The sequence below is a fragment of the Microtus ochrogaster genome (assembly GCF_000317375.1).
Source record: "Microtus ochrogaster isolate Prairie Vole_2 chromosome 14 unlocalized genomic scaffold, MicOch1.0 chr14_random_2, whole genome shotgun sequence".
Taxonomy (NCBI): Eukaryota; Metazoa; Chordata; class Mammalia; order Rodentia; family Cricetidae; genus Microtus; species Microtus ochrogaster.
The window spans coordinates 14,940,997-14,953,342 of record NW_004949097.1 but is presented as its reverse complement, the minus strand read 5'-3'; the positions used below and the strand labels follow the sequence as shown (position 1 = coordinate 14,953,342).

Below are 12,346 nucleotides of genomic sequence, written 5' to 3'. Positions count from 1 at the left end.
GCGCGCCCTCGCGGCGCCCGCGCTGCGGACTGGTTCCGGCCGGAGCCGCGGCGCTGCTAGCCGGGGCCAGCTGCTTGTGCTACGGCCGCTCGCTGCGGGGCGAGTTTGTGCACGACGACGTGTGGGCGATCGTGAACAACCCCGACGTGCGGCCCGGGGCCCCGCTGCGCTGGGCCGTTTTCGCCAACGACTTCTGGGGCAAGGGCCTGGCGGACAGCACCAGCCACAAGTCCTATCGGCCGCTGTGCGTGCTGTCCTTCAGGTGAGCCCCGTGCGCCCTGGGGTCCGGACACCTGTCCCCTGAGAAGGGGTGTCACTGCGGGGGCACTTCTGACGGATCCATCCGTACCTTCTCTAGGGTGTCCTCCCCTTTCAGCTCTTTCCTCCAGTCTCTACCCTAGACCGTTTTGCCATCAGCCCGATCCGCCTCTCTTTACTTTGTGCTCTCCAGGCTTAGCCTGGTCCTCTAGGTTCTACGCTTGTTCCTCCCTGCTCCGCTGGGTTCTCCTGGCTTTGCCCCAGGTCCTCTGAGCTGTATGCTTGGCGCTCCTGGTTCTATCCCCAGTGATTTCTCCTCGGCTCCGGGTCCTCCCGGCTCTGTCTAGTATCTGTCAGAGAAGCCCCGGCTTCTCTCTGCGCTCTGCCACAGGACCTCGTCGCTCTGGCTAGATCCTCCGGTTCCGGCTCTGATCCTGCTGCGCCAGCCTCTGTCCCGAGTCCTCCGGGCTCTGCCTCTGGTCCTTGGCAATGTCAACTCCTGTTTTTTTAAGGCTCTGCCCGAGTTCTCAAGCACGGCATCGTTTTCTTCTGGCTCTGTCTTGGGTTCTCTCCGCGTTACTCAGGACCTCCCTGCTCTGCCCCGGTCCTCCCAGCTAAGCCTAGGTTCTCCCGCGCTTCCTGGCTCCTGGGCACCGGCTGCGGAGTTGGGACCGAGTTTCCCCAGAGACTGTGCTCCCTCTGCTAGGTTCCCGGGGTTTCAGTGCTAGTGGATCTTAATTCGCACCCGACCCCTTCCCTACCCTTCCCAGTCTTCTCATGGCGATCCGCGGGTTCCAGAGGGTGGCGATGCTCCAAGTTGTTAGCTTCTCCCGGGAGGTTTGACTGCTAGGCAGATGAGTAGAGGGGACCGAACAAGTGGCCTAGGATGCTCCTGGAGCTGTCAGGCTGTGAGTGTTCCAGGCAGGATCTGGGGAGAGGGGTCAGGCACCCTACTCTGGTGAGCCAGGCTTTGCGGGCCGCTGATAGCCTCCCTAACCCCAGTATCTCCAATCCCAGCCTCCCCATCCCAGAACTCCGCAACCGCAGCCTCTGAGTCCACCGTGTGGCGCCCAGACTCAGGGACTCGCACCAAGTACGCGCAAAGTGATGGGGCACCTGCCTGGGGTCGCAAAGAGACCCTTCCCAAGCTCCGGAATCATGACTCAGCGTTTCTGGTCTGAAGTAGTGGATCCGGACCGGGAGTTACTCGTCTGTAGGGTGGGGTATCCGCTTGAATTTAGAATTCTGGGGAAAGGACCGGTTGGAGCCAAAGAGGGGATTCAGTGTAACTTGGCTCTGCATTTGAGCTTGTGTGAGTAGGGACACACAGCTCACAGGGTATTAGCCCCGCATTAACCCGTTTTCCAGTCCTTGTCATAGGAGCCTTAGTTCATTAAACTGATCCCTGGGAACAGTTGGCAAAGTAACAGTCAGCGTGGGCCTTCAGGCCCAGGGACCCCATGACTTAGAAGAGGAAACCCCGGCAGCTGACTTTTCACACACCTCTCTCAAATAAACTAATGTTTTAAAGAGGGGGAGAAAATAACACGTCTGACTCTCAAGGAGATATTTTACAAACATTTATCTTTGGAGAGTTGTGTTGGTTTTCAACCCAAGATAGCCTTTAGCTGCGGTTTCTCAGCCTTATTAATTTACCAAGTGTTTTTTTTTTTAATCTTAAAAATAGGAACGCTTCCTTTTACACTCGATGAACATTTTCATCGAGTGGGCGAGGCTGTTGATTAATTGGAAGGTGAATACACTCACAGCTCTCCAGACTTTTTTACAGCCCTGGTTCCTGGCCTGAGCTGTTTCCATTTAAAGAGCCAGGACTGAATGCCTGTTGGCGGATGGGCTTGCTGTCCAAGTGTTGTTAATAGTTCCTAACAGGAGTTCTGCCAGGGCAGAGGAGGAAGGGAGGGAGGGCTGTGCAGCAGCTCCACCCTTTATATCACTAGTTCGACTTCATCCCCCCCCCCACCTCCGTGGGAGGGTTTGGTGGGGAAATCGGCAGGGTTGATGGGCAGGGGTGACAACGAGGTTTTTTGGTTGTTGTTGTTGTTATTTTTGTTTTGGTTGTTTTTAGTCTACTTGACATAAGCTAGGGTCATCTAGGAAGAGGGGAACTCAATTGAGAAAATGATGCCCCCATCAGATTGGTCAGTAGGTAAGCCTGTGTGGACATCTTCCTGATTAATGATTGACAGGGGCGGGCACAGCTCACTGTGGGTGGTACCACTACTGGGCAGGTGGTCGTAGGTTGTATAAGAAAGCAGGCTGAGCAAGCCAGTAAGCAGTTTTTCTCCATGTCTCTGCCTGTTCCTGCCTTGACTTCTCCAAATGATGGAGCTGTGGTCCAGACGTGTAAGGCAGATAAGCCCTTTTTCCTCTGTTGTTTTGGGTTGTGGTGTTTATCACAGCAATAGAAAGTAAAGTCTAGAGAGCAGAGAGGGAAAGAGACAGTAGACCAGCTCTGCTCACACGGTCAGTCTCTGTCAGAGTAGCTCTGTCTTCACAGTCAATTAGGTACACCCCATGTTCCTGTGCAGTTGCATGAACGGAAGGTCCTTGAAGACTTCGGACATTTTTAATATTTTTCCCTTTCCTCTTCCTCCTGTTTTTGTTGTTGTTGTGTTGTTTTGGTTTTGTTTCCTGAGACAGGCTCTCACTCCACAGCCCAGGCTGGCTTGGAATTTACTATGCAGCCCAGGATAGTTTTTTACTCATGGCAGTTCTCCTGCCTCAGCCTCCTAAGTGTTGAGATTACTGATCCAGTGAGCCACCGTGTCTAGAGACCTATATAACTTAAACCTGTTTAAAAGGATGTCAAACTCCTTGGATCATTTATGAATCAGGCATTGGCCCACTGTCCTGGCTGGTTTTATGTCAACTTGGCACATGCTAGCGTCATCGGTGAGGAGAGAATCTCGGTTGAGAAAATGCTTCCATAATGTCAGGCTGTAGGCAAGCCTGAAGGGGATTTTCTTAATTAGTGATTGACCTGGGAGTACTCTACCCATTGTGGGCGTGGCCACCCCTGGGCTAGTGGTCCTGGGAGCTAGGAAATAGCATTGGTATGATCTGTGGGGTCTCCCCAAGCCTAGATTTCATCGGTTTGTGCATGCCTATTTTACTAATATTTTGGGGTATATTTAGCTCTCGGCAGTTTTATGACAGGTGTCAATTACTGAGATTCTACTGCATTTACAAGGCCTAGAACACTTCCATCACATGGACTCTGTGCCTCCTCGTCATGGCAGCGCCCCAAAGCTCTCACATCCAGTCCACAAACTCCCACCCTGACCTGTGACAACCACTAATTCTCCTCCTCTATAATTTTATCATTTCGATGTTACATAAGCAAGATTGCTTAGCATACACTTTATTGGGATTGCCTTTTTTTCCCCCTTAATCTCAGCATTTCTCTGGGTGGGGCTTCATTCAGATGGTTGTGTGCAATGAAGAGTTCATTCCTTTTCACTTCTGAATAGTATTCTGCACTATAAATGTCCCAAAGCCTGTCCATTTTTCTCTCATTTTTGTACTTTACTTTTTGCTCACATAGAATCCTAAATCAAAATATAGACTTTTTTCTTTTTTTTTTAGTAAAAGTAAGTTTATATCTCAATGTTTTAAATATTTAAGTGTTAAATATTTAAATTATTGTTAAATTGAATATTAAATATTCAAATGCCACATACTGAGAGATAGAAACTCTCTTAAGAACAAACATGGTAAATTGATGTTTAATTCTTTTGCTGGACAGATGTTTGTATATAAGGAATATCGGCTATACCTATATATTATATATATAGTAAGAGCCTCCTCGTGTTTCTCACCTAGAAGATGCAGTGGGTTGAGCACATGCTGACCTGAGCATACTAGTTGCAGAGTCTGGAACAGTGGGACAAGGTGGACAGGGTTGTTTACGCCGTCTCTTTAGCTCTGTTTGAACTGTTTCTAGACCCCTCCTCCCAGGAGACACTTCTGAGGTTTGGAGGTGAGAAGGAAGTGGCCATAATCAGGCTGAGAAGGCTGGAGTAGGTTTCCAAGGCTTGGAGTCCCATGCAAACTGAGCAGGAAGTGTTGGCCACTCCTGGTGGTGACAGCAGTTGCTCAGGTCATGGGCCTCAAGTCCCGCCCGCCCCCCCCCCCCCAGCTCTTACCGGTGCCTGCACAGGTATGAGTAACTGGAGTGAAGAGTCAGGCCTTCTGCAAGTTTATCTTGTTAAGGTGGAGCCTCAGAGGCAGTGAGACCAGTGTACTGTGGCAGAGTGTGCCTGCGGTTCTAACCCGGTTCTAACCCACGCTTACTTCCTGTGCACGGCCCCCTCTCCCGTCTCCCTGCCTTGCTGGCTTCCAAAGCCAAGCATCAGACTTGCGTGGGTGAGGTAATGGTGACCTCTCACATGGCTATAGTAAATATTTTTTCCTGCATTATTCCCGGGGGTCATGCCTAAGTATTGCAGTTACCTTTGCTCCTTGGGTTGCTCTGTTCTTATATTCTCATGAGCAAGGACATGCAGGAATATTTTTAGACAATAGCAGAGAAGAAACAAACCATGTGTAAATCTACTCTGCTGTCCTCACGTTCTTTTGATTTGGCTTCTGTTTTTGTCCTTAACTTTTTTATTGGTGCTCGTTCAGTGTGCATAATCGGGGAGAGGGACTTCACACAGATGGTTTTCGCTCAAGTACATCCTGTACTTTGGCTGTATCCAGGCCTCCCCTCCCCTTTCTTCTGGCTGCCCCTCCTACTCATCCCTTTCTGCATAATAGCGTCCCCTTTACCTGCATGTTCTATGTGTGTGTGTGTGTGTGTATTATATATGTGGATTTATAACTTTATAAAATCCAAGTTCCGCATGTGAGAGGAAACATCTGATCTTTGTCTCTTCTGGTCTCCCGCTGCATCTATTTTCCTGGAAAGAACACCGTGTCATTTCCCTCCCTGGTCATGACCTCTGAAATCAGGAGGAACGCATTAAGCTTCTCTGTAGATACTGAACGGACACAGAACCGAAGGCCACAGTGCCCCTAACTCCCCCTTGAACAACTGCCGTGATTGATTTAAAAGGTACTTAGTGTTTTCATTTTTATCCTTTTCCCCTTTCCTCTTGAGAAGAAGTTCCTGTGGAAATTTCCACCCAACCATTGAGTGGAGCCTGACTCAACAGGACCCGTGGTCCTCAGCACTAAAGATGGGGGAGCTAAGGCTGATCACGGGACCTTAAACGCATGGCTTATCTTTCCATGTTTAGGCTATTAGATCATTGTTTGTGATAAAGTTTTACCGAATGCTTCTGATGCTAACATAAATCACAAGAGTGAAGTGGGTGGTTTAAATGTCAGAGCTAAAAAATAGAATATGTTAATACAAGTGGCTGTGGGGACCTGCGATGCTTTAAGGCTTGGTAATGAGAGATTTTGCCAGCGGCTCTCATGTTTGAGTCTCAGCGTTCTAATTCTGAGAATGTGCAAGCATTAGCTTCCACGCTCTGCACCCGAGAACCCTGAAATGCTCATCCTAGGTCTTACTGCAGGCCTGACCTCCCTGAGGTCTCTCTCTCTCTGCCGGGTGACACTGCTTTCTGTGTGCTCTAGACAGTAAGTGGCCTGGGATATTTGATTAAGGTACCCACACATTCTGTGAGGGACACAACACACAGGCAAGGAAAAAAAGAATCAAAGGTGATAAAGACTCTATGAGGAAAATGATTTTAAAGAAATTAAAATTTCTATATTAAACCAAGAAAGCCCTGGAGGCAGAGATTGTGATTGTGGCCGCATAGGTAAGTCTAGATATCAGTCTGGTTGTATTGGGAAAGTGAGGAAGGAGAGGAACTGAGTGTTAGTTTGCAGGGTTTTTCTACAGGTCCTAGAATTGCCTTCAGAAGCAGTCTGTTTATATCGACAAATGTCTTTCTATTTTCTTCTGCAGCCACACTCTTATTTTTTCCAGACTTTGAGTCTAGCCATTCCTCTTTATGAGTGCTGAGGAATGTCTGGTCATGCCAAAGGAATGGTGGTTGTCTCTTCCCGCTGATAAGATGTGGCTTCTGCTTGCAAAGTCCTGGGCTCCGGCCTCCCATGCTGATGTCTAGACTGCCATTTCCACCCACTCAGTCCTTCACAGAGCAGACTTGCTGCTGCCGGCGGCCTCTGTGCTGGGCAGTCTTCTTCTGGAAAGCCCTTCTCTCAGCTATACGGGGCTGGCTTTCTCTGTATCTTTAGCATCTGCTGAAACGTTGCTTTGTCATGGAGGCCAGCCCAGGACTCCTGATCTATGCATGCTCAATGTCTTACCTTTACTTTCTTACTCTGATCCCTTCGTCACTTTCAGGCACTGTGACATAATGCCTGAGAGCACTTAAGAAAGGAAGAGGCTCACATTTCTGGTCTCTGGCTGGCTGGCTCTGTGGTTCCTGGGCCTGTGGTGAAGCAGAGGTGTGCAGAGCCGAGCCGCCACCTCATCCAGCAGGAAGCAGAGAGTGGCATAGACAGGAGCCCAGGACCAGATGCATCCCCCAGAACCTCATGCCCTGTGATCTCCACCTCCCTATAATACTAGTGAATTGCTAGTCCAGTGCTGGAAAAGCTGTGCTCAGATCAGAGCCCTCACGGTAGAACACGTCTCGCTGGTTTGGTCCACCATCTAGGGACCAAACACTCAGTACAAAGAACCTGTCCTCATCCAGAGGAGACTGGCCTCATCCAGACCCTCCACAGTCCCCACTGCTCTGTGATCTGTGTATAACATGTAGAACTTTGCTTGGCTTGCAAAGTAAGGCTGAAGAATTAAATATAGAGCTGCTCTCTTTGTATGGGAAGTCTATTTGGTTTCTGTTTTTTAAGATTTTTATTTCAAGTGTGCATGTGTGTGTGTGTGTGTGTGGTGTATTTGTGTGCGTCTCTATGTATGTGTGTGCCTGTGTGTATATCTGTCTGTATGTGTGTCTGTGTGTGTTTGTGTGTCTCTGTGTGTATGTATATGTATCTGTGTGTCTATTTGTGTTTGTATGTGTGTATCTGTGTATGTGTGTTTGTGTCTATTGTGTGTCTGTGTATATATATGAATATGTGTCTTTGTGTAAATATGTATTTATGTGTGTTTGTGTCTGTGTGTATGTATGTGTATATTTGTGTGTATTTATGTGTCTGTATATGTGTGTCTCTGTTTGTGTGTGTCTGCCTGTCTCTGTGGGTGTGTCTGTGTATCTTCTCTATGTGTGTATGTGTGACCCGTGTGTCTGTGTGTATGTGTGTGTATGTATGTGTGTCTGTGTGTCTCCTTATGTATGTATGTATATCTGTGTGTGTCTCTGTGTATGTTTTCGCGTTTGTGTGTGTGTGATCTGTGTGTATGTGTGTGTATGCATGTGTGTCTGTGTGTCTCCTTATGTATGTATGTATATCTGTGTGTGTGTCTCTCTCTGTGTATGTTTCCGCGTTTGTGTGTGTGATCTGTGTGTATGTATGTGTGTCTCTGTGTATGTATGTGTATCTGTGTATCTCTCTCTGTGTGTATATGTGTCTCTCTGTGTGTGTGTGTACATATGCACTGGGCTGCGGTGCCTGTAGAGCCCATAACAGGTAGTCAGATCTCCTTGGAGTTGGAGTGCTAGGTTGTGAGCTCCCTAATGGGACCCCAACTCAGGTTCTCTGGAAAAGCGACAAGTACTCGTAACCACCGAGCCATCTCTCCAGCCCAGATTTCTGTCTTAATTTACCTTTTTACTTCCTCTCTCCAAGAAAAAAGTGGATACAGAAGAGGAATTTCCTTGGCCATTGCAGAGGATCCTTGAGGGTCCTGTGTCCCACAGGTCAGGGGCAGTTTGGACTGCAGGATGCTGTGACCCTCAGCTGTAACAATGTGGAGAGAACGGCAATCTTTAATCTGGCACTTTCCCCTCTTCCCCTAGGATGCCACTGGAGCTCAGATCGCTGCAGAAGGCACGAGGCAGGGGCTGTACCTCCGAGGCAAAGCCCAGAACAAGGTTCCCTTCTCCTTTTCCCATTGGGGGCGCGAGATCCATTCACGCCAATGCCTGCTTTCTGTAAAGTAACCAAATGGAGCACAAGGACCCCAGAGTCTTGCCAAAGGAACTAGCCAGTCCAGTGATCTCGATTTGCTCTGGTGTTTGGTTTGGGTTCCTTTAGAGAAACCTTCTTTCTAAACCCTTGGAATTTCTCAGTGTGCAGAATCTCATATTATTCAGGGTGTACTCATGGGTTCACCGTGCCTGGGAGTGAGAGACACATTGTGGGCCCTATGCTTGGCGATGCTAAAAAGGCCAGTAATGGCGAAAGGGGATGGGCTTTGGGCTGTGTGATATCAGCTCCCACTGAAGAGGGGGAAGGGACTGCAGATTGGCTTCAGTCCTGTATCAATCAAATGGGTCAAATAATAAAGCACAAAATAATGAAGCTCCGGTAAATCCCTGGAACCCAGAGTGTGCTCACACTTCCCTGGCAGATTCTCTGCACCCAGATGCTCTGAGCTGGGTGCACCTTGAGGCTGGGAAAGTGTGTGTTTAGGAATCCTTGGGCCTTCTGCCAGGCATGTCTAGCTCCCCTTGGTCCTGAGTTTTGTTCTTTATACACGCCTGTAGTGCAGCAATTTCCTTGAGATTGATTCTGCATGGCATTCTAGAGCATTGGCTAACTCGAGAGATGGGGAAGCCCTGGTTTTATAGCGGTTGGTTGGCAGCACGGGTGCTTTGGGGATATTTGGAATCAGGAGTCTCAGGAGGACTCTGCCTGGCCTGGGTTATTTCCTGTAACTGTGGGTAGGCCGGTCAGAAGTGCAGTGTGCCTAGGTGTGCTAGAGAATACACCCTTACCAAAGAAAGTAAATGTAATATTAACAGCTTAGTTACAGCTGTAGCTAGGATATGTCACTCTGGGCTCTTCTAGTTACATGCTGGTTCTCTGTTGACATTTTCCTGGACATGTTCTCTTCCTGTGCCGTCACCAGTTTTCCTTCCCAGTGTCCTTCACTCTAGTGTCCTTCTCTTTAGTCTGTCATTACTCAGCATACCAAGGAGACAGGAATGGTGGTTGGCACCTCTCCTGGGAGCAGCTTTCTCATGCCAAATGAGGATGAGAGGACTGAGCTCCAGTTAGAACCGGATTCCCTCCACACTGTGGTACCGGTCAGTTGCATGGTTTGTTTCTTCAGATGGATGCGGTGATGATTTGGTGATTTGTCTAGAACTGGAGGGATGGAGAAGAGAGCCAGAATGACCAAGCACTTGTAGGACTGCCTTAGAAGGAAAGCTAGCTGAGCCAGGTGTTATTTATTGCTTGACTGAGCTGAGATGACCGTGGAAACCATTGCCAAGCTTGACAACCTCAGGACTAGAGGTGGGGAAATGGAAACACCAGAAGATGGGCTTGTTTGGTGGGTTGTGCTGGGCTGTGGACACCTGGGAAAAATACCATAAATAATGACAGAGTTGGAGTAATAGCGCAGAAGGTAAAAACACTTGCCTTGGGAGCATAAGGACCCAAGTTCAATCTCCCAGAACCCATGTTAAAAGAAAAGGAAAAAAAAAGAAAGCATAGTAGCGATACTATGCTTATTATCGCGATACTATGCTTATTATCGCGGTACCATGCTCATTATCGCGGTACCATGCTTATTAACGCCGTACTGGGGAGGCAGAGACGGGCAGATCTCTGGGGCTCCCTGGTCGTCAAACAACCTACTTGGTGATCTGTCTCAAAAGCAAGGTGGACGGCACCTGAGGGACGACAGCTAAGGTTCTTCAAATGCACATGCATCCATATCTCTGCACACATGTACATATGCACAAAAGAGACAGTGATGAAGGGGTGCAAACCCCCTTTTAAAAGGAGGCTGACTACTGAGCACAGTTTTCTGTCACATTTGTTAGCCTTCCGTTGAGCTTCGAGACCCATGTCTGTATAGGAAGACAGCCCGTTCCAAAGAGGAAGGGGGAGTCCATTAAACTGATGACCAGAGATTCCTGGAAAGATTATTTTGAAAGAAAATGTATTTCCTACTGCTCTTCCGAGTTTTAAATGAGAAATGAAGTCTAAACCAAATAAAACATAGGGTTCTTAGAGCTGAAAGGGAAAGCTGGGTTTTTCTGACTCCCAGTGTAATTGAGATTCATTTGTTTATTCAACAGACTTCTTTTAGAATCTATTGTGTGCTGAATGCAATGAATTTCAGTGATGGAGAAAAATTAGCTTCTTGAATCTCTGAAAAATCGCTTGTAACTCCCGAAGACAGTTGTTAACGAGGGCCTCCTGGAGGTTCTGTCTGGGTGACCTGGAACCTGAGACACTGTTCTGGTTAGATGGTGTCAAAGGACTGTCACTGTACTCCTGTGGACAGTTTGGGTCATCCAGCAGATGTATTATTTTAAATTTTTACCAGCTGCATCGGCGTTTCCTAGCAGCACTGAACCCATAGGATGTGTGCTTAGCATAAGGTTATTAGGTTGGGTTTTAGGTGGAGGCTGGGTAACAAGGGCCACCTGCAAACTGGAGACGCTGAGAGCCCTGCAGCTGTTCAGTCCCTGAAGCGAGATGCCTAGGCAGTCCCACAGTGATGAGGTCTGGAGAGTGCCTGAGGAGCTGCTCAGGCTGAATCCTCATTGGAAAGCAAAAGAAGCTATGAGGTTAGCCAAGGGCTCAGTGGTGGGGGGGGGGGGGACACGGACAGCAGCAGGCAGACTCCTGCGGCCTTCTCTCTGGATCTCTTTGTGTCTAGGACTCTCTTTTGGAGGACTCATCCACTTTGGGGGTGAGCGTCTCCCCTCAACCCTTTCAGGAAATGGTGCTGTAGACAGGCCCAGAGCTATGCCCCTAAGTGACTCTAAATTCCATCGAGTTGATAATCCAGACAGGCTATCACACTTCAGTGCTATGAGCTGAGGTCTTCTTGGTTCTTTTCCTCTGAAGGTTGAAATCTCAGCTGCTGGAGGTGTCAGCTGACCGAGTCCCTGAGGGACAGGGCTTCTGTTCTTTGGTGTATAGTACTTTACATTGTTGTTGCATGGTGATACCTCCTTGTTTTTTAAATAGTAGTCATTCTGTCTTCTTATAAAAAAAAAATCTCCTGTGCCATCATAAAAAACAAAAACCAAGAAAGAAAGAAAAGAGTAAACACCATATCTTCTCTTTGTCTCTTTGTCCCTGCCTCCTGTGGTTAGCACCTAGCAAATCTTGTTGAATGAAACTGGAATGACAAACTGTTGAGTTCTGTGGCTCTTTTTCTCTCTGTCGGTGATTTGTCCTGCTTTAGTGGCTGGGGAACGTTAACTTTCTCAGGTCAGGGTAACAACTCCCTCTGGACCATAGTATATGCACAGTTCTGGTCTGGTTGCGTGTATTGTGTTCCTCTTCGTGCCCATTGTGTTTTAGCCCCTGCCATAGTGTTGACATGAACACCTGTGGTCACTTTGCACGTGAATCTCAGTGAGTCTCCAGTGGACCCTTCCCCTTCTCAGCACAAACAGTGTGTAACCTGCGCGAGTGTGGATTCTGTAGTTTCACCGAGCTGCTGGCAATGACATTGGGCAGATCAGAGATGACACTACGGTTCTGTGACAGGCATCAGTCCTGGAGGACATTGATGTATTAGTCTCCGTGTTGGCTGCAAATCCACCCTGGGCTGCCATGTATGCAGGCAGACTTCAGGATATTTTGATGAATGTCTCTGTTAAGACATAGATGCAGAGCATCGATCACAGCTCCTCTTCTATTAAATTATGGAACTTACTCAGTTAACCCTTTCTTCTGGCACCTGTATCGGCTTGCAGAACCAGGGACTGTGTTCTCTGCTCACACCGAGGTTCTGTTTGAAAATTTTGCGAGTGTTTTGTCTCAAACTCACATTTCTTTTTTTAAATACGATTTCTAGATCTTGTTTGTTATTTTATAAATAATATTATGAAGGGTTTTTTGTGTGTGAATAAATATGTTAGTGCAAGTCCAAGATTGATGCCAGGAATCGATCACCTTTAGTTCATCCTTCTGCATTATTGATTAAGACCCTGAGCCGGGTGGTGGTGGCGCACGCCTTTAATCCCAGCACTTGGGAGGCAGAGGCAGG

The 12,346-nt window shown here is 48.0% G+C and overlaps 1 protein-coding gene across 1 annotated transcript in view; it reads left to right on the top strand.

Moving 5' to 3' along the window:
• Tmtc1 (transmembrane and tetratricopeptide repeat containing 1) overlaps positions 1-12,346 on the top strand; it is a 205,632-nt gene that overhangs the window by 729 nt on the left and 192,557 nt on the right. The window contains exon 3 of the mRNA XM_005364621.2: positions 3-262. Coding sequence (XP_005364678.2) covers positions 3-262 — 260 coding nt within the window. The remainder of the gene's footprint in view (positions 1-2; positions 263-12,346) is intronic.